The sequence below is a fragment of the Alosa alosa genome, chromosome 12, assembly GCF_017589495.1.
Source record: "Alosa alosa isolate M-15738 ecotype Scorff River chromosome 12, AALO_Geno_1.1, whole genome shotgun sequence".
NCBI classification, from domain to species: Eukaryota; Metazoa; Chordata; class Actinopteri; order Clupeiformes; family Clupeidae; genus Alosa; species Alosa alosa.
In genome coordinates, this window is record NC_063200.1 from 9,836,824 (window position 1) to 9,859,323 (window position 22,500).

General features: G+C 45.1%; 2 protein-coding genes across 2 annotated transcripts in view; one reads left to right on the forward strand and one right to left on the reverse strand.

Moving 5' to 3' along the window:
- The window catches only part of rhof (ras homolog family member F), a 5,824-nt gene extending 4,148 nt beyond the window's left edge, over positions 1-1,676 (reverse strand). Inside the window, exons 1-2 of the mRNA XM_048258443.1 lie at positions 1,232-1,676; positions 363-450 (exon numbers count right to left, since the gene is read on the reverse strand). Coding sequence (XP_048114400.1) covers positions 363-450; positions 1,232-1,375 — 232 coding nt within the window. The 5' untranslated portion in view covers positions 1,376-1,676. The remainder of the gene's footprint in view (positions 1-362; positions 451-1,231) is intronic.
- A 6,919-nt stretch (positions 1,677-8,595) lies between these two features.
- Positions 8,596-22,500, forward strand: part of setd1ba (SET domain containing 1B, histone lysine methyltransferase a) — a 19,279-nt gene continuing 5,374 nt past the window's right edge. Inside the window, 14 exon segments of the mRNA XM_048258442.1 lie at positions 8,596-8,838; positions 8,996-9,147; positions 9,546-9,644; positions 10,142-10,412; positions 11,399-11,520; positions 13,234-14,328; positions 16,644-16,764; positions 16,767-17,410; positions 19,116-19,295; positions 20,207-20,300; positions 20,617-20,714; positions 20,716-20,823; positions 21,020-21,107; positions 22,102-22,500. The exon segment at positions 22,102-22,500 is cut by the window's right edge and continues 60 nt beyond it. Coding sequence (XP_048114399.1) covers positions 8,787-8,838; positions 8,996-9,147; positions 9,546-9,644; positions 10,142-10,412; positions 11,399-11,520; positions 13,234-14,328; positions 16,644-16,764; positions 16,767-17,410; positions 19,116-19,295; positions 20,207-20,300; positions 20,617-20,714; positions 20,716-20,823; positions 21,020-21,107; positions 22,102-22,500 — 3,523 coding nt within the window. The 5' untranslated portion in view covers positions 8,596-8,786.

Genomic DNA, 22,500 nt, shown 5'->3' on the forward strand with positions numbered 1-22,500 from the left:
GCTGGGTGTCCCACCTCAAGCATGGCTGATACACCAGCAGCACCCTCCACACCCTGCTCTCCTCTCTCTCCCTCTCTCCTTTTTTCTCTCTCTTTCATTGGTGTTGTGCCTATTGAGGCTCCAAAGTCAAAGTCTTTGAATAAAACAAAATATTATCACACACACACACACACACACACACAAACACTCTAATTCTGTGTGTGATATTTTGTCATACTCTCTTTTACGCACACACACCAAATGCTCCAATTAGTCTGTGAAAACGCCCTTGTGCTGTAAGCCTGCCAAATGCCTAATCGCTGAGGCATGGACCGCACAAACGTGTGTTCCCAGACAGGTCAGCCGACCGCCACCACACCTACCTGCCGTGTCGTACAGGTTGAGCTGAATCTCCTTCCCACCAAGGGACACCGTGGTAACGTACTTCTCAAACACAGACGGGGCATATTTCTGAAAGAAAAAAATAGATATGAATGTTTTCTACTTAGTGAGATTTCTAAAAGAGACTTAGTGAATGTGAAGTGAAAGTGGTTAGTGAAAAGCACGTTGCAACTATGTTTTTAGGCCATCGTGTGGTCTCTATTCAACAATCTCTTTGTTTGAAACAACCTCTTCTCCATTGAAATGACACCACACCTATTATGTTTCACATGACATGAACAGGGGTCATAGTGAGACATTATTGTGTGCAGGAACAAAGAGTTTAACTTTATAGGAACAGCAACTCATATAGAAGGACATGAAATAGGATGAAACACTACTGACAAGTGTTAGGTTAACATCCTGTCTTTTAGTTATAGGGGAAAAAACAAGGCAGAGTGCAAATCTAAACCAGGTATGAAACAGATTGATATGATGGTGCGTCCAACTTCAAACCCATACTGTTTCAGAAATAAAGCAGGAAGCATCTGAGATCGTCATTTAAATAAATTTGCACAATACGCGGCAGTAACAGTACCTTCCTTGATTTCTGCTGACTTCATGGTAAAGCAAATGAGAAAAGGGACCCAGCCTGAAACTGACATGACAGTTGTGTGCCTCCGTTTCCTCCGGTGCTCTGTGGCGTGCGGCATACTCAAGATTCATTAAGAAGTTCCTCACCTTCTCCAAAGGCCAGTAAACCCTGATCACTTACCTCATGGAGGCCACAGTGAGTGAGAGACATTACCGGTAAGAGCACTGGCTGCTGTCTGTGTGTGTGTGTGTGTGTGTGTGTGTGAGCCCTCCTTACCTCTGGGAAATCTCCTTTGGCGTAGACCATGAGCAGTGAGGTCTTCCCACAGCCTCCGTCTCCCACAATCACGATCTTCAGCTCGTCTCTCTTGACCCTGGAGGTTCCGTTGGCCGCTGCCACCGGCGAGCCGTTCTGTGTCATGGTCCGGCCCGCAGGTGAAGCCCCACTATGGAGCCCGCAGAGTCCCCAGCTCAGTCCAGCTCTGCTTCTCTGGTAGCAGTTTACTCTGTGGCCCTATACAGCAGGTCTCTGGAGGAGCCTGTCAGCCAGCCTGTGTGCCTGGCACGTCTGTCTGTCTGTCTGTAGGTGAGTATCCGGCCTGGCGCTCACCTCACCCCACCCCTGCGTCTCTCTCTCTCTCTCTCTCTCTCACCACCGCCCCTCGCCACACTCTTCTCAACACGCTCCAGAGAGAGCAGAGAGCTGGCTGACGCATGTCTCCACGGCTGCTACTGCCAGTGCCTCCTCCTCCACTTCCTCCCCCTCCCTCCCCTCCCTCTGTCTCTCTCTCCCTCCCTCCTTCCATCTCTCTGTCTCTCTCTCCCTCCCCTCTGCTGTGCTGTCATCTCATAAGCATCAGAAGAGGGCAGGAAAAGACCACAGAACAGAACGGTGGACTCACATATAGAGACATGACATGATTCAGGTAGTGTTCTGTACGTCTGTGTTTTGCCTATGGAGAGGAGACCCTTTCCTGGGTCAGTACAATTGCAGGTAAACTACAGGATACTACATGGTACTAATCAAGTGGGCTTCCGAGTAGTCAATGACAAAAACTTTATTTGCTGTCCTAATGATTTCTAGCATAGCTAGCTAGTGTTAAATATGTTCTTTCAATGATTATAAGAATCTAAGATGGTGAATGTAATCTAAAGAGTGTAATCATGTAAAGGACTTCCTCATCCAACCCATCCCCACTCATCTCAATAAAACGGGGTGTGTGTCTCTAGCCTAGTGCTCCGTGTGTGTGTGTGTGTGTGTGTGTAGTGCTCATTACCCCTAGTATGCACTATAAAAACTGTGTCCAATCACCATTAAGGCTACTGTAATTAGCAATCACAAGGCTACTGTAATTAGCAATCACAAGGCTACTGTAATTAGCAATTTATTACATTTATTGCCCCCATAGTAGAGCTCATCTTGTGCGCTATATTAATGAAAAGATGAAGCCTGATGAGATGGGTTTGTGCTCTGATAGAAATACACATGATCTGACTGGCAAAAGCACTTCTTCAGAATAACTGACAAATCAAGTCATCACACGCAAATGCAAAGGCTCGAAGGTCTGCATGACTGGATGCGTGTGAAATCCCACCTACTTTTCCCAGGAAAAACCTGCCTATTCTTAGCAAACCAGACATTATTTTCATACATTTTTCAAGTTCAAGGGCAAAAGCTTGACTCCTCAGTTTGTCAGGTACATACAACATAAAAGAACCATGTTAGCAAAAAGAGTATTTCTCACCCCTTAACAGTATAATGTTTTACTAACTCAATGAGTAACATTACACTTTAAAGTATATAAATCCAGATATAATCCAAATAAACACCAACAGATGTCCTTAACAGTTAATAGAAGAATCCTCCACAGTGACAGAAAAGTGAACACACAGAGACAAATATTTTCTTAATGTTTTATATTTATTAATATGTACCATCCAATGTAACAGAACAAGGACAGAATGGCTTATCCAACCCCACCCATCCTCATGCAAACAACATACTTATTCCAACAATATATATATATTGTTTTTAAATTAAAAGACTATATAACATATTTTGCCTGCCATGTCTGTCTCAACCCTAAGCCAAAGAAAAATAAAGGAAAACTGGACAATGCAATATGTGAAATGGCATTATTTAAGACATGACCCATTTCTTTCATGATCACTCATGCTTTCAATGCCATCTAGAGGATCAACTAACAGCTGAGATGGATTTTTTACATGCCTTGTCAAAATGAACAAGTACTAATGCTAAGAGTTTTTCAATAAAACAAATAAAAACAAAATGAGCCAGTATGTAAGTAAACGTGGCATAATTGAAGCTTCTTAATGTAAATTGATTTTACCTTCGACCAGTTCAAGTCAGCAGTTCTAGTATTTTCTGAGTAGGCTATGCACCATATCATTTCAATATGACACATTCTTCTGCGATAAACAGAAATGTCCATTAACGTAAGAGTAGCTTACAGTGTAAACTAGTATTAACATAGACCATCATAGCCTGCAATTCGTCGTTAAGTCCGCAATGACCTGCCAATGATCAAAAGAATGCTATTGCGCAGAACAAATGACCGAGCTGCTGCTCACCCTTGAAACGCTCGCTGCTTATGTCTGTAAACGAGAAACTACAGCAGCTGACAATACTGACTCTGCATGCTAGGCTATAGCACAGATGAGCCAGCAATGTGTATGGCACTTGTTTATGATTACAACGACCTTAAAATAGCCTGCATTTCAATCCGTAAAGCCTACCTTCTGCTGTTGTTCTCAAGTAGCTTACAGTAAATAGATTTAAAAGCCTGCAGACCAAGTCCAGGATCTTAACCGACTCCAACCACGCAGAGATCTACAACAAAAGCGAAGTAGGCTAATTTCCCCGACAGCCCATGTACAATTATTGTGTCCCTAAGCTCGTTGGCAAATGTTTTAAATGAAAAAAATATATATATGTATTCCCACACTCCATCTATCCCAACACAGGGGGCTAAAATGGCCGCTGTCTGCCGTGATGTGGCTTGACTGTACTAGGGCCTTAAATCGCCAGCAGCAAACCACCCAGACATCTTCCTCAAGTGGACCACGGTTTGATGAGAGAGACGACACACACAAACACACAATGAAATACTACCCAGTACAACTTTAAACAAACCAAAATGCCAACAGGACTATTTTATTGTAGCCTATTTTCCCCTGCCACTAGTGCAAAATAGCGTAGCCTACTCTCCCTGTTGCAATGGCTATATTTAAACTACAATTCATTCTACATAATAATCAGGATATTCTGAAAATCCATCGACGTGTAGTTTTATAGCCCGCTTTTGACACATCAGTGTCGTCTTCAATTAACCGAGACAAATGCTTGTCATGTCCCTGGTTCTGCAAATAAGTTTCTAGTTTCCCCAATCACAACCTAGTTCACAATAACTAAAAATGTCTCAGATAATTCCATCCGAATCAAATGGCATCGCTGGCATTGATCCAGTTCCATCGGGTTATTTATTAACAATAAAGCTTTATTTCAAAAGAACCATTAATGCTTATTTTCCTATCAAAAAATAGTAATGGAACGTGAATACAAGTGATCATACAAAAAACACATATTGTAAGTTTATTTTGTACGGGGGATTCAGCTATTTACTCACGATTACCGACTGAAAAGGTTGTGACTAACACTGCAGCAATTCAATCTTGTTTCTTGACCAGAGAGATCCAGTTCCCCTTTTCTCCTGACAGCAGCAGCAGCAGCACGCCTAGGCACACTAGTCTTTTCCTGTTAGACTTGCGCAGCGTGTTTGCCATGTCTCCGGCTCAGATAGCTAAAAACAAGAGATACAGAAAAAGACTGCGTGGTGGTCACGATCCCAACCCCTTTCTGATGGATGAGTTAAGTTATCCCAGCAAAATATGTCGCCTATAAGTAACAGTTTCGCTCATAAAACAGTAGTTTACACTACGGCTCCACAAAAGCGGCCTTACGACCCGCTTCAAAGGCAGCGGGAGGCAGAGACGAGTCGCTCATCCTGCATGGAAAGAGTGGGGAAGTGGAAAAGGCAGGTAAACATGTCTGTGTGATACTGTTGGCACAGGTTTGAACCCAACTACACGTAGATTACACCGTCTGCTGGGTCAAATCATTACAATAGGACACGTTTCACACTTTCCTTTGAGATATTCGCTGAAGAACGGGTTTTGGACCATGACCTTTTGTCCCATGCAGTTGTCTAGGTTAATATTCACCGGGAGCTACTGTGCGCCCAAGTCTGCACTGAACAAAGCTACAATGAATACATGATGGTTCTGGTCATTATGGCCTTGTGGAATGCTCTTACCCTTGCTTCTAATGGAGAGCTGGGAAGCCAAGGTCAGTTTAACAGATCACAGTTGCCAATGTTTCACGTATGTAAGGCAGGCAGCAATGAACACCGGCCCTCCCTAATCTCAATGAATGAATTCTATTGAGTGCAAAAGAAACAGACAAACAAGCTGCTGGTATGAACACGACGCTGTCCACAACACACACGGTAGCTGTCTAACAGTAACCAAGGGAGATCACCTGAGTGCTGTTTTACGTAAGCCCCACATTGCACAAGCCTCCATCCATCTGTCTCCTTTTCCCCTACAAAATGGATTTTCTTGCTTGTCAGATAACAATCTTCTGTACATGGCGAAAGCCTTGAATTACTGCACCGACTCATCTTGAAGGGGAAATGAGAAAACACAAGAGAAGCCCGTATCCCCTTTGTGTTAGCTGATTGAAATGCTGCACTGTGTTCGAAATTGTTTTCCCGACCTTATATGGCTACGTGGGTGCAGTCGTCTCCAACGCATGGCACGCAGCCAACCTCCCCAGCTCACAACGACTCTCCGCCAGAATGAATTTAGATCTGCCAGACCCATACAACTATGCAAGAGGATTCTGCCAGCCTATGGTTTCTCCTCCTATAACGTTTTCAGATATTACACACGAAGCCATCTTGATCTTCATTGACATATTTCCTTCTACTCTGAATGAAAGAGTCTGGGTAGGGGGTGAATTAGCTCTTGTTTTCCGAACGTGTAAACCTCGCCCAGCCATGGCGCAGCATTATTTTCGAGCACATAATGATCTCCTTTGTGTATGTGTGTGTGTGTGAAGAAGCCATTTTGAAAAGAGAACAGCAGAGAAGCCATTTAACGACAGTTCATATCAAAGGTCGCTTTGGACATGGGGCGACAGGGAGAAAATTCTAGAAGATTAACTTAGCCCTTAGTTGTTGTTTTTTTCTTCTTCTTTATTTACATAACCTACTCATTCCCCACGAGGATTACAGTTATTTTAATTGCCAGTAAGTTTGAAAAACGGTGCTTTGCTTCATTCCAGATTATTTTATTTTTTATTATTTCCTGACTGTTTTGTAATGTAGCCTATGTTTTTAAACGCCAACAACTACAAAAAACTAAACCACATGGATTGAACCTCACATAAAACATGTTTTAGTTAAACTTGTAAAAATAGTCAGTTGTGGAATCTATAAACTGTTACCTTAGAATTGTAAAAAGATTCCCGTGTCAGATGCTGAACAGTTTTTCCTTCTTCTAAATGAAGAGCGTTCGCATTTTACAGCTGTCCTGTTTCCAGGAAGAGGGAGAGGGTTTGCATAATGTGCACTGAAACTGCTTCAAGATGCTCAGTATTTTGACTCGTTGGTCAGTGAGATCCTACGTACTTTAAATAACAAATTAATTCAAGAAATAGTTACACAGCACTTGTTTTCTTCCTTTTAGGCGTTGCATCCCCACCCCTTCATAAAAACAGTTAGAGGATCCGAAGATGGCAATGAAAACGTTCCTTTTCCATCAGCGTGTAGGCCTGATAAGTGTATTTCATCAAAATGTTAAGGTAAATATTTTATCAGAGTTCTTTTCAATGTATAGTTTTGTGTCAAGAGTGTCATGTGCACCCTTAAAAAAAAACAACTAAGAAGAAATGAGTAGGTTGTTGTTAAGCTGGAATTATTTAAAGAGAAAATGCCCTTGGTTCAAGGTCACAGAGCTTTACTTACATGTGATTAGAGGAAATGCCTCTGGAAGAAAAGAGTACATGTCAATATTTATTACAAAAAAAAAAAAAAAAAAAAAAACAATTTCTTTTCTTTTTTAAAAAAACATTTCATCAGGTTTAGGGATACCATATGCTGTCCCTTGTTATAACCTGACAGATGTCCAATGTGAAATGTGACTGGTAACAATGAAGCTATGTGAAAAACATTGATAGGGGGTTAAGGGTAGGCTATCTACAACCACATTAACCAGTCACACCAGTGATTCAGCATTTTCTGCCAGGGCCAATTGTTTCCTTCTGGCCTGCTTTGCCTGCTGCAATAGGAGAGGCAATATCGCCAAAGCCCCCAATGGATATTTTTAAACAAATGCATGCATCTGTCTAGAACATTTGAAATGCCAAGCATTCTAATTATTCAATCATATCAAATTATGGCTCTCCAGCATGTAAACTACCACATAAGACTGGCATTTTAACAATACACATTTAATGTAGCCTACTACATTTGAGCAGTAATCACTAAAAACAACTCACTTAGCTGTATTCTTACTTGGCCATGTATTGTACAATACATTTAAAAGCATTTACTGTGTTTTATATCAATGCACATTTAATAAAACTAAACTGTTTATTCACTATAACTTTCTTAAGAAAGAAAAAGGTTGTTGTATGGGTGTGCCATGACCTATAGGACAAAAATGGATTCCAGGAAGAGAGCAAAAAAGCTTTTAAAAATGTCAAAGGGATAACATCCAACCATTTTCTTCCATCTTCTCAGCTCCTGTAAACAGAAACATTGTAATATATTATGTAGTCCAACAAGAGTTGATGAAGTGAAGTATAAGATCCCCTTTGGAAACAAAGGAAACCCATTTGGCCATTGAGTTCCACTGCAGGAAAGATGGCTGCCGGAGCTCTCAGCCCCCTCTCGGCTCTCTGGTAGGGAAGTAGTCGACTGTGCTTCTAATAGCAGGAGCTAAAATGGTGCTTCAATCTGATTGGCCAGAAAGGGTAGTGCTGTTAACCAGCCAATTGCCCAAGCACTGCAAAATCAAACTGTTCAATACTTTGCCTTTTCAAAAACGCGTAATTCAAGAGTCCTATTTGGAAATGTGAAAAGTGTCTAAGATACACTAGGATTTCAAACCACAAGTTTGTTATAAATCTAATAGACAACATTGTCCCTTCAGACATTTTGTATAAGGCAAGAACCATCAACATGCCAAAACCTCTGTTTTAGACTGTTCAAAAAAATCACATGAACATTATCCTAAATCAAACGTTGTCTAAATTAGGTCGGATTTTCCGAAATTATTGTTTTCAGCAATGTCACGGCGCATTTCAGTTCAGTCCTCCAGTACTCCTTTATCGGCTGCTTCCAATGTCCATCTTGTATTTGCTGCTACCGTAAATCCACGCGGCAGATTCAGCGCGTTTTTGAAAGCCTTGTTTATTCGCGCAAAGTCGCTGTTATTTTGAATTTGAGATTTGCGTAATAAATAATTGTAGTGTTAATGATTTAATATTGAGGTATTTTATTATTTTCTTGCCATCAGAGTTTTAATAAGGCCGAGTCAAACGAACTTCGTAACGAATGTGCTGGAGCAGGGGAAGGTTGGTGAAGCCTATAGTGGTGTATTGTGGGAGAGACAGAAACCCCAGACTAGAGGCACACAATATGTGTTGGCTCGCAAAAAGGAGGCAGTATCCTTTAAATCATGTAATGTAAGCAGTGAGAGGTTACATATCTCGTCGTTTGGTACTGAAATATTCGATCGGACACATCATGTCCAGACTCGGGGATATAAATGAAGATCACGGTAGAAGGCAGAGTTCAAGTAAGCTTGGTCTTTTTCTTCCTCTGAAATGTCTGTTTCGGTAACTGGGATCCGCGTCTAACCCCCCATTTCCCTCATTGTGCGATATGTATGCAGAAACATATGTGTTATGTCGATATAACATCGTTTAATACCTTTTCTCTTCTTAATCTCACAGGTTTGGCGAACGGCATGGAGAGAAACCATCCCGTTTGCAGTTCGGGGGAGAAACGAAGTCATTGGAGAAGTTACAAGTTGATTATTGACCCAGCGTTAAAAAAGGGACCGCACAAACTGTACCGCTATGATGGACAACATTTTAGCATGCCTGTGAGTAAAGTTACCAGCGCATTGTGAGCACTAATTATTATTGGAAGCAATCGATACATTTGTAGCAGACTGTAGCCTACAGTAACGCTGCATGTTACAATGTAGCATACACAGTAAACACGCTTGCCTCGTCGTCACAGCACCTGACACAGTACATCAAAGTGTCATTGTTGGACACCACTCTTAACAATGTCAGGATATTTTAAAATGATGGTAGTCTAATATTGCATGATCTCTTCGCCTTTTTGAGCGAAATCGAAGAATAATAGAAAACACTCTGAAATGTTGTGAGCGACGCGCATGCCGCCGCTGTCTGTTGGGGCTACCGGAGTTCTGTCAGACTGGACTTTCTATGGATGTAGACTGACTCATTGTTGTTTTTCTTAACATTTCCTCAGGATTCCGGGATGCCACCCGTGGACATGGTCAGGGATCCGAGAATCGGACGCCACTGGGCCAAGTACAAGGAGACCGATCTCCCGGTTCCAATATTTAAGGTTGTCACACCCCCCTCATTGATCTTCACATAGGCTATATACCAGGGATCGGTCAGATTCATTACACTTGAATGTGTTGGTAGGCTACAGTTTAATTTTTAGCGCAGCATGTGTATCTTAGGTTATTTGTTGTAGGATAGGCTGTGCATATAATTGTATCTGTTGGCGAGTATCGACTTAAACAATTTGACAGTAGTTATAGCCTGTTTATTTCCATGCCGCATGCTTCCACAGCTTGCATAATGATATATTAGTACGTGTCGTTTTAGTGATATCATTAAGCCTGTATTTAGACGAGGCCTATAGGCTACTACTTTTTTCCACTCCAAACTTTTTTTTTTTTACAGATTTAGTAGAACTGCAACATGCGGTTCAATAGGCTAGACCGTCACGACTTCGTGATAGCCCGAACCCTTCTTAGAATACCAAACATATCGACGATAATTTCGTGTGCATTAGCAATATTTTAAATGAAGGACGCTGTTTGTTTTCCTCAGATTGACGACTGCTACATTGGCCCTGTGCCTCCAAAGGAGGTGACATTCGCCAGGCTAAACGATAACATAAGGGAGGGTTTTCTGACCGACATGTGCAAGAAATTTGGAGACATTGAAGAAGTGGAAATATTGTACAATCCGAAGAACAAGAAACACTTGGGGATCGCTAAAGTCGTATTCGGAGCTGTAAAAGCAGCGAAGGATGCGGTACATAATCTCCATAACACGTCTGTGATGGGCAACATCATTCACGTGGAGCTAGACCCAAAAGGTAAATTGTTTTACGCAAATAGCCTATCTACAGGCTACATGTGCTTGTACTGTCCTGTGACTTCAGCTATTTCTGTGACACGGTCTTTCTGAATAGTCAAGGACTGCTCCTTTGCACTGTTGCTATGATCTTGTTGGGGTTGTCGATTTAATGTCAAGACACGTGCTTTAATTTACATGGGTTGCTTAGTAACCGGGGTAATTGCATCCCCTTGTGAATTTTTCTTCTAGCTGAAGGTAGTAACCTTAACAACATTTAGAGAATTTATTAAGATGCTTTAAAACATGACTTCTTTAAGAAACGCTATTTAACTTTACACTGAATAAAATGTAGGCTATTCCATTTTAGTTTCACAGTCTTGGCCTATGTTATGTTGCCTGTTATGTTAAAAAGAAGCATTGACCTTTGGGCAAATTGAGACATTTTTCACTTTTGGCGTGCAGTCGTCTACTTTGAGTATATTTCAGTCAGCTTGTATGTGAAACCAATTCTCTGTTTGATGAACGGAAAACCGCTTTATCATGGCTTTGGCTTGCTTGAATGGAATCGTATTTACAACCCCAACGCGCTTTCGTCTCTCTTAAAGAGACAGTGACAACACATCATGTATAGTGCGTGGGATGGCAGTGGTCTGTCTAAAGATGCAACACACTTATTGTAAACATTACATTACGAACTGTTTTTAAGCGCGGATTAATTTAGTTATAAGTAAGATTAGATGTGAAGCCTATTTCACATGTGATGTTCACTTTCATTTGTTGACCATTTTGTTCAAGTTGTGCAAACGTTTCTGAATGACCTTCTTATTCACTATTGTAGTAAGACCTAGTAAATCATAGTTTTGTCAGATGTCTTTGAAAGAACAGTTTCACCTATGCACATCTTCACAATCCTCAGTCAAAGGCATGAAGTGTTGTCCTTTGCAGAGTTGGCTACAACCTTTGCAAGCCTCTTGTATTTCTCTCTTACCCTTCTGTCTTGTCCAGGTGAGAATCGCCAGCGGTACCTCCAGCTCCTGATCAATGGCACTTACACTCCTCGGACTCTGCCCGTGGGGGGCGAGGAGGCTCGTGGGGTGTCCCCCCACACAATCGCAGAGGCGCTGCTGGTGAGTCCTGACACATACGCTCCGCTGCAACATCACTCCAGGGTCAGAGATGGGTCACTAGGTGATATTGCTGTTGCCGCCGCAGCAGCAGCAGCAGCTGCTGCTGCCTCAGCATAGTAGTCTGGGCCCGTTGGAAGTCACGGGGGTTGTAAGACATTGTGATTTACAGCCAGTGGTTTTGTGTGATGCAAAAGTAAAATGAATACTGGCAAATAGTTCCCACCCCACCCCATGGCTAGTCAAAACGAATTGCGTTCAATAGAAACAGTGCTGTGCATGTGAAGTGTTTCTTCAGTGTGCATAGGGCATTTAAGCTTATTGTTTTCAATTGCAATGTTTTTCCTGATTATAAATCAGCACGTTATGTACTATGATGATTATGATGATGATGATGATGATGGTGAAGTTTGTGATTCATTGGGAGGTCTAAGCCTCCAAGTCTAATGGCTCTCCATCTTGGCACTGAAATGCTAGTCTGGATATTTTGCTCAAGACTTCCATATGAGTTTAGTTCACAGTAATGTAAAATCTCATATCCAATGATACAAACAATATATATATATATATATATATATATATATATATATATATATATATATATATATATATATATATATATATATATATATATATATATACACACAGTATATACATATATAAAGTATATATTATTGACCTAATCCCAATAGTTGTGCATGTCTTTGTCTGAGTTTGTCTGACCTGCATGTAGCAGAGGAGCAGAGGAGAGGTGGTCTGTATTGTAGTGGGTAATTACTCTAGCTGTACTGTGTGTGTGTGTGTGTGTGTGGGGACAGTGTTCGTTAGTGAGCGAGCCAGCCGGGGAGAGCCTGAGCCCCGTGTCCAGAGCCCTTATCTTTAATCCAGTTTATCAGTGCAGCAGGTGGCAATACCGGGCCCTGTCTGGAATGTGTCGCTCTGCTGTGGGACTCACTCACTCACTCACTCACTCACTCACTCACCACTCACTCACTCACTCACTCACTCACTCAAACACTCACACTCACTCACACACTCACTCACACACTCACTCACACACTCACTCAGTCAGTCATTCATTCATGCAGTCACTCACTCACTCACTCACTCACTCACTCACTCACTCACTCACTCACTCACTCACTCACTCAGTCATTCATGCACTCACGCACTCACTCATTCACTCAAACATCAAACACTCACTCACTCACTCACTCCACTGCTGTTAGTAGACACTCCGCGAACAAACTGTCGCAACCTGCCCTTTAACCCCCCCCCCCCCCCACCCGACAGCTGCGGCTGTAAAGCCTATCTGGGCCACAGCTGGCCCAGAGTTCCATGGCAGCATTCCGGGGCAGCCCTCTCCCAAAAGAGTGCTCTGTGTTTTTGTCCTGGGCACATAAAGCATGTGTTTGTGTAGCGCTGGTACAGGTGAACGTGATGAATAGTTTCTCATGTTGTGATGTTCACCTACTCCCCTGTGTATGTAGCAGTTAGAATGTCAGAGTGGTTCAAAGTTAAGATTCAAAGCTGTCACAACTCCACACATCAGGTGTGTGTGTGTGTGTGTGTGTTTAGTTTAATCATCAGGTCTAATCTCATCAATTCAGTTTTTTGTGTGTGCTGTTACGTGTGACCTGTTGTAACTGCCATCGCTGATGCAGCAGATGAAGTATGCTTTGGATACTAGTACTAAGTGTGTGTGTGTGTGTGTAGGAGCCTATCAGGAGGCTGTCCGAGAGCAGTTCATCGGTGGTGGGCGGAACGTCCACACCAGGCACGGGCACCCCCCTCTCCCAGGACACGGCCTACTTCAGCCTGAGGCAGGAGACGCCGCAGTCACAAAACACGCCCCTTGGCACGCCACGGCCCTCGGGCACGCCCTTCTCTCAGGACTCCTCCTACTCCAGTCGACAGGCCACGCCCACCCACCAGCCGGGCCGTGCCGACGGACCAGGGGCCGGCTACAAGCACCGGCGGCACGAGTCCAAGTTCCAGGACGCCTACAACCGGCGCACGGAACGCCACTACGTGCACCAGCAGCCGCCCTTCCCCTTCAAGCAGCAGCACCAGCCGGCGCCGCCCGAGCCCCCCATGCCCTTCGCCCACACCCCCCCGCCCCCGGCCAGCGCCTTCAAGTCGGCCTTCTCGCCGTACCAGCAGGCGCCGCCCATGCCCCCCGCCTACCCTCCGGCCGAGCCGCCGTACCCCCAGCCCGTCCAGCGGGAAGGGGACTACCGCCGCGCCCCGCCGCTGCCCTCCACCCCCGAGTTCGCCGTGGGCCGGGACAGACCCGAGACCCCCCCGATGCCGGAGCCACCGCCGGTGCCTACGGTCGGACCGACGACGCCCCCGCTGGCCCGCACCCCATCGCCCGGCGCGTCGCCCGGCGCCTCGCCGCCCCTGGAGTCGGAGCGCCACAGCCTGGACTCGCGCATCGAGATGCTGCTGAAGGAGAAGCGCACCAAGCTGCCCTTCCTGAACGAGCGCGGCGGCGGCGGTGGTGGCGGCGACTCGGAACCGGACGTGCGCATGGAGGGCAGCCCCATTTCCTCGTCGTCCTCGCAGCTCTCGCCCATACCCCCCTCGTCCGCGCAGCTGTCCCGGCAGCCCTCGCGGCCGTCCAGCACGGGCCTGGAGGACATCAGCCCCACGCCCCTGCCCGACTCGGACGACGAGGAGCCCGTGCCGGGCACCGCCGCGCTGCTGCTTAACTCCAGGGCCAGCTCGCCCACCAGCTCCCTGGCCAAGAGTGCCTCTGCGGTGGACCTCAAGGACCGGCAGCACACGCCCACGGACAAAATGGACACGGTGAGAAGCACGCCTCTTAACTTTCCCTTATCAGTTGCAGAGGTAGACATCTCGGGTTCAGAAAGTAAAAGTCCTGCCATGCCACAGATTAGTTAACCAGCCGATCTTAATTCCCACAATTCTTCAGCCAGGTAGGTCAGATAATTAGCTGTGATAAATCACCTGTGTCACAGGTAGAAACAATACATGGCAGGACTTACTCTCTGAACCCGGGATGTCCACCTCTGGTCAGATGTCTGTCAGAGTTGACCAGAGATGCTTAAGAGGGAAGGTGTTCTTTGGCCTCAGCTCAAGACTGAATGGGTCTGTGTTTAGGGTTTTGGGTAATGCCCAAGCACTCCAGCATGTGCCAGAAGTGATGTCATTTCCTCTGGCATGTTAGGCCACTTGGATATTATTTCACCTGGTCATGCACATCCTTATGGTGGGGGGATAAGATGATTTTATTGTCACTGTTGACCAAAGAGTGAACTATGCACATACTTGAATGATTTTTTTTTTTTGCCATGCTTGGATTACATGTGATCTCAGACTTCTTTACAGTTACTAGCAGTCTCAACTGGAGTGCTCTCTTTACTAGTCAGTAAAGCTAGTTAAAAGAAATGGTCTGTGTAGTCGAAAGGGCTATGGATTTCTAGGCATCTCTGTTTTGGTATATCTATGTGTCTGTGTGTGGTCTGCAGTCTGAGATTGACTGACACGTACGTCTGTTTTGCTGTGAGCATGTCACCCACATGTTCCCTTAAGTCTGGTGGGCTGGAGGACCCAGGGGGAGCTGTCAGCACAGGAAGCTTGGCTGCACGGTGGCAGTGAAAGTGGGCCCCTGCTCAGGCTACTCTGACTTTCATGCCTCTCTCTTAACTCGTCTAACACAAAAGGAAATGGCGTATTCCGCTCTGACAAACTGTGTGTGTGTGTGTGTGTGTGTAACCTAATGTCAGCGTAATTGGGCTGAATGTTGGCCTTGTACGCCAGATTAATTTGACCATTTGATAGATTCATTTGTGAGTGTTTGATGCTGTATCTGCTTACAAGAAAGTACCACCACCACAAGCATGAGTGATGATGCTTAAAACAATGAAAACAATTGGCCTGTAACTACTGCTGCTTCAATTCACAAAACCTACACTTCTGGTTGATTTCATGAATGGTACATTTATAATGAGTACTAGGAAGTGTTATGTTACTCATTAGCCTTAAACCTGTTTGGTGAAGCCTCTGGGTGTGTTTTTGTTTTGTTTTTGTTGCCTCTGTGTGTGTGCGGTTGAATAGAGCTAGGCTTTGTAGGGCTTGTCTTTTGTTGGAGTAAATGGACCTTGAGCTAGGTTTCATTTACACGGTCAACGCCAAGCACAGAGAGGCGAGTCCTCAGCCCTGAGGGGTTGGGCCACCCCGAGCCTCACCGCGTCGCAGGGCACTTTCACTTCCTCCTGCTGCCTGTGCCAGCCTGGCCGTTACGACCTCACTTCCTGCTTCTGCCGGTCTGGAAGAACAACACTGTTGAGGGGCAACATTTTCTTTTTACACGACATGTTGTTATTACCTCATTAACCGTCAAATATTTTCACCCCACATGTCACCATCTCATTAACTGTCAGCTGTAACTGAGTTTGTGTTGACACACACACACACACACACACACACACACACACACACACACACACACACTTGCATTTACCGTCGGCAGCAGAGAGAGATTAATGTTGCCCACAGAGCTGTTTATAATAATACCAGGGCAAATATTTCCATACCGACTGCAGCAGCAGTTTGGCCAAATACGCTTAACATTCATTTATAAACAAAGCAGCGAGAAGAAGAAGGCCCATCTGCTAACATGACTCACCCTGCTAACTTGCAGGCCCATGCTCTCTAGTATTGCAACAAAGCAGTCTCTCTCTCTCTCTCTCTCTCTCTCTCTTTCACACACACACACTCTCCTTAATGCCACTGTTAGTTAGTGTTGGTGTGGCCCAGTGCATTAGTGCATATGGCTATGTACTGTATGTCTTAACATTACGAGCTCTGAAAAGAAATGATCTATGTAAGTGATGCAGATCCAAGCACATTTGGGGATTCTTTGGCGACTACCAAACAAGATTTTAGAAAGCTATTAAGATTGCTGAAGCTACTGATATGAATAAATGGGAAAACTGCATGTTGCTGTTTTTATTGTAGCCTATCTGATAAGAACAGAGAGTAAGAATAAGGCTAGCAGCTAGGACTTAAAAGTGTTTCAGTAAGGTTGGACATACAGACCGATCGGAAGAGGTGGAGAGATGAAGAGTGAAATAAAACGGCTTTGTTTTTACTCTCAGGTCAACAACTCCTCGGGCGAGGACATGGAGATCTCGGACGACGAGATGCCCGGCACACCATCGTCCGGCGACAAGGGCATCGTTATCAACTCCTCTGTGTCCCCCATGCACCCGCAAGCCATTTCTCTGGGCTATCCCCTCTGCCCCCCCACCAGCCGGGCTTCCCCCTGCCTCCGCCTCCCCCCCTGCCCCCACACTCCACCGTGCCACACCTACCCGGCCCTCCTGGCGTGCCACCGCCCATGATGCCCCCGCTGCCCCCCTACCCGCCGGGCATGATGCACATGATGCCAGTGGACCTGGTGAGCTGCCTGCCGCAGTGGGGCAGCGTGAGCATGTCCTTCCAGATGCAGCAGCAGATGCTGAGCCGCATGGTGCAGAGCCAGCGGCACTACCCGTACCCCCACTACATGAGTGGCGCGGGGGCCGGGGCTGCCGCCGCTGCTGCCGCCGCTGCCGCCGCCGGGACCATGGCATTCGGGGGGCCCTACGCGCCCCTCTCCATGGCCAGCACGCCCTCGGGGAGCGTGAGCCACGGGCAGCCTTGGTCCTTCCCCAGCATGCCCAAGTTCAACCCGGCTGTGCCGCCGCCGGGGTATGAGCCCAAGAAGGAGGACCCGCACAAGGCCACGGTGGAGGGGGTGCTCATGGTGATCGTCAAGGAGCTGAAGGCCATCATGAAGAGGGACCTGAACCGCAAGATGGTGGAGGTGGTGGCCTTCAGGGCCTTTGACGAGTGGTGGGAGAGGAAGGAGCGCTCAGCTAAGGTGAGCCCTCCCCCTACTGGCAAGAATGGTTACTGCAGACGCCTGAAGGGATTTCAAAAAATCCTATTACATAGGAGAGGAGGAGAATATTATATCTGTTCATTTCTTTGTTTGGATTATTATATATTTTAAATTATACATTTTTTTATATTTGGAGATAATTAACATGGTATTATTCGTATAGTTTCTCATTCATCTACAACAATGTAGCACTCTGTTATGGACACAACGTGTTTGTTACCAAGTTATGTCACTGTTGCGTTCGGAAAAATGCTACATTTGAATCAAAGCTCTGTTCTAGAATCTTTGATTTGAATCGTTTCAGTCTGCAATGGAATTTTGAAACTTTCTTTGCAAATTAGCGTCCAAGACATCATATCATTTAATTTAATTTCAGTATGGATGATAACAGTGACAATATGGTAAGATCAGTTGATAAAAATTGTATCTGATGACTAAGTAATTATTATAATTTCGCGAAATAATTAGATTTCCCTCATGTTAAATGTCAGGCTAACCGTTCTTCGTCAGTAAAATTAGCTAGCAGCACACTTCAATTAATGTCTCGATTAATTAGTTAAAGTAACTTGTAAAGTGACTTAAAATAACTAGTAAGTAAGCTTTTATTTCTAAATTGTCTCTCGTTTATAAATGCTTTTTAGGCCTATGTTAGCAAACGCAATCGGGTTTAGCTGAAGGTGTTCTGAACATTAGCAAGCTATCGCGAGTTGCCTGGTCCTTTGAATCGCGCACGACTTTTATCGTTGTCAGGGACCTGTGATGGGCAGTAGTTTAACTAGGCTACTTGTAGCGAAACTAGCTTAACTACATTTCTATTCAATAAATCTGAAAAACGTTGCCCGTTTCTTTAATGAAAGCTGAAAATAGACGGGCATTGGTCCTTTATTGCACTGGGAAACATAAACTTCTGAAACTAATTTTTCATGGCAGAGCTGAAGCGAAGTGAAATTGTGCTTTGTTGGTGCCAGAGTGGTTGTAGTTGTAGCATTAGAATAACATTTAAGCATTTTAACATTTAATCTACAGAGCTAGTTGCAACTTTAAAATAACATTTAAGCATTTTAACATTTAATCTACAGAGCTAGTTGCAACATTAGAATAACAGTTAAGCATTTGAACAATTAAGCAACTACAGAAGGACAGCTACAGCAATAGAATAACATTTAAGGTACAGTGCAGAGGAGACTATTGCTAGGAATTACCACTGCATCTGTCAATACTAGTACTAGAGGATAGGAGTGACTACATAGGAAGTACTAGTACTAGAGGATGGAAGTGACTACACACGAAGTACTAGTACTAGAAGATGGGAGTGACTACATACTAAGTACTAGTACTAGAGGATAGAAGTGCCTACATACTAAGTACTAGTCAAAGTATGGTAGAAGAGGAGCTAGAGGAGGGAAAAGTTTGGTAAGTGTGTATTAGACCTGTGTCCGAGGTTGTCAGAAACGCTAGGAGACGAGGTATTCTTGGAAGAGTTGTGTCTTGAAAAGTTTCTTAAAGATAGAGAGGTCACTAGTAACTAGTCGCTTAGCTAGCTACATTTTTTAAGTAGCTTGCCCATCACTGTCAGGCACTGTCCGTTATTTGCTAAAAGCACAAAATGGACTCCGACCAGATGAGATGCATACGCCTACAACTGAAGCGATGGCTAAACTGTTGTGTTTTTCCACGTCCCCAGGCCTCCCTCACGCCGGTGAAGGCAGGAGAAGGTAAAGAGGAGGAGAAGGAGAAGCCGAAGCCAAAAGAGACAATAGCGTCCAGCTTGCTGGAGAACTGGAACAAGGGCGAAGGCCTGGGCTACGAGGGCATGGGCTTGGGCATCGGCCTGCGCGGCGCCATACGCCTGCCCTCCTTCAAGGTAGGCCACTAACATCACTTCAAACAGTCACATGATGGTGGAAACGTGTATAGGTAGGGACTTTCTAATGAGGAGACACAACACTCAAAGAATCCTCCGTTGAAATGCATGGGGTTAGTTCGTAACGCCAATATGGCAGTACTCTCTACACATATCCCGCCCCTTCCTGTGTTCCTCCCCATTCACTTGAATAGGAACATAGCTGCCCCATAACTGCCCAAAGAGCACTGCAAGATGGCCACGGAGTGGGGGGGACTTCAAACAGTCACACAGAAGAAGGTTTTAGCGTTTGACTGTGAGTCACATGACACTCCTCTGGTGTGGTAGAACTCTAGTTCAGTGGCTCTTAAACTAAAGGGAGTCGAGCCCCCCAGATTTGCAGTCTGAATTTAGACCAACATGTTTTAAAAACTGGGGTATTCAGTAGCCCTAGATATGTAGGCTTACAATTCACAGTGTTTGCGTAATACTCCTTCAAAAGTGGATGCTCTGTTTATGCAAATTTCAAATCTCTACTTGTGCCTCTTGCAATGATGAGCTCAAAGATGCTGTACGTAAGCTTACCAGAGACTGAACACTATCAGCCTTTTTTTTCCACAGGAGTGCCAGTTATACATTGGATGAGTGCTAGTTATCCTTTGGAAAATAATATATCAGATTGTCAAAGGCTGCAATTTTCATTAATGCCTTTGGTGTTGACATAGCCTACCTAAGAGAGATTCTCTGAGAGAAGACCGTTTCTGCCTCTGCCTTCAGTGCATATTTCTAAAGTGAAACCAAATTTCATCTGTTGAAGAGAAGGGTCGTGAGAATTGGCCAATGTTTTTGGGGGGTCGCCAGACAAAAAGTTTGTGTGTGTGTGAGAAGTGCAGGTAAAAGCATCCCTAATGTGATGCTCCTTGTGTGTTCAGGTGAAGAGGAAGGAGCCGCCTGATGCTGCTTCCACCGCAGACTCCAAGAGAGTACGGCCGTCGACGCCAGTCGATGATGAGATGGAGGATGAAGGTGAGGTTATGACTCACTCTATCTCTGTCTCACACACACACACACACACACACACACACACACACACACACAATACTGCTGCAAGGCAGAGTCCTAACAATCCTAACTCAGATGCTCTACTGTCGTAATGTGAAATCCTCATGGCCCGAAATGCTGTCCACAAATGACTTCTCCCTTATGTCCACACACAGTATACAGAACAGAGCTCTTGTCACTTCCATCTGTAAACAGTATTACAGAGAACGACGTCTGTCAACCATCTTGTTTGGTCCAGTGTGCAGAGTCTGGTGATCTCAACGTGACTCGTGTGTTTCAGAGTCCGAGCGGGCCGATCTCCCGTCGGACGGTTCCAGGCAGGAAGGAGATGGGTCTTCAGCCCGGCGACGTCCGGTTCGGCCACTGGACAGCGAGGGAGGAGGAGGAGGAGGAAGAGGAAGAGGAGACTTCTGGGAAGGATGGAGAGTCGTCGGACAGAGAGGAGGACCGGGACGAAGAGGTCTCCGAGAGGCTCTCGTCAGAAAAGGTGAGAAAAGTGGTTGTGGGGTTGTGTCCATCTGACCGCGTTCCTCAGATACGAAGACTTGAGGCAAACAGATGCCTTTCCATTATAGGTCCATGCAGTGGCATGTCTAAACCCTGATTTGCGTGTGTGAATATAGTTCTTAGCAGACCCTTAGCTTTGTAACTGTAAGGTGATCAAATGTTGTTGTTTTCTTTAGGAGGTTGATGATGATGAGGAAGAGGAGGATGAGGAGGACCGAGAATCTGACTCCAGCGACAGTGAATCCTCTGATTCTTCTGATGAAGGTAAAATCAAATCAAATAAATGCAAAGTCTTGTACACCTTGGCTTGACCCTTCGCTACCTTCAGATGCATCTGATGAGGGCAAATGCCTTATAGACCCTTTCAACAATAAAAACAAAAACAATGCTTGAACATTCTATTTGGGCCCCAATCTACTTCCTTACTACTTTAAAGATAACATATGGAATGTTAAAAAGGAAGTGTTGTGGGGCCAACTATGATGCTGATAATGGAACTCTCTTGAAAGGGTCCATAAGTAAGGCTGCAGGATTTGGGGAAAATATCTATATTGCGATTTGGGATATGATTTTTGAATGTCAGTGAATTGTCAGTGAATCTCTTACATTTGTGCCACCCCTGATTGGTGAGCACGCCCAGTGCACAAGAGGCACAGCACCCGCGACCGACCGTAAAGCTCACCAATCAGAATTTCTGTGCCACAAATGGCATAGTCAGTGAGGATGAAATTAATATAAAAGTCAGAAATCTGACAAAATTAACTGTGCATGATTATTTGTAGCTTTTGCGATTGGGTAACAGCGTTGGTTCATATTACGATTATGATTGCGATTGGGTAACAGTGTTGGTTCATATTACGATTATGATTGCGATTGGGTAACAGCGTTGTTTCATATTGCGATTATGATTGCGATTGGGTAATGGCGTTGGTTCATATTGTGATTATGATTGCGATTGGGTAACAGCGTTGTTTAATTTTGCGATTATGATTGGAATTGCGATAATTGTGCAGCCCTACGTAAGCATGCATTAATCTCTTCCTCGTTTGTTTAAAATATCTCATGCTCTGGCATAACATACTCAAGCCTGCACTATGCACTAGGCAGGGATACAGGAATGGGTAGGGCTGATTCCATTGGAAATGAATATAAATATATGATACCTTAGAGCATGTGTGGTGACTATCTTCCTTGCTTGAATCCCTGCTGAAGAAGTGTGAACTCTGAGGTCTCTGAAACTGTTGCATTGTGTTTGTAGAAGCTGCCAGCTCTGCTTCGTCCAAAGCTTCGTCAGACTCCTCGTCCGGCAGCGACTCTTCATCCGACTACGAGTCCAACTCGGAGGAAGAGGAAGACGAGGAGAAGGACGCTCAGGTGGAGGTGGAGGAGGACGAGGACAAGGTTCGCAGCTCGTCCTCCTCCTCGTCTTCGTCGTCGTCCTCTGAGGAGGAGGGGGTGGCGGTGGAGGAGGAGGAAGAGGAGGATGCGGCGGCTGCGGCCGTGGCGGCTGTGCTGGAGCCCAAGGGGCCGCGTTCGCCCCCCCTGCCACAGGACGAGCCAAGGGACGAGGCCCTGGAGCTGGCCACGCTGGAGAAGCAGAGGCTATGCATGGACCCCGAGGCCCAGCAGAGGGCAATCCGCGAGGCCGAGGAGGCCG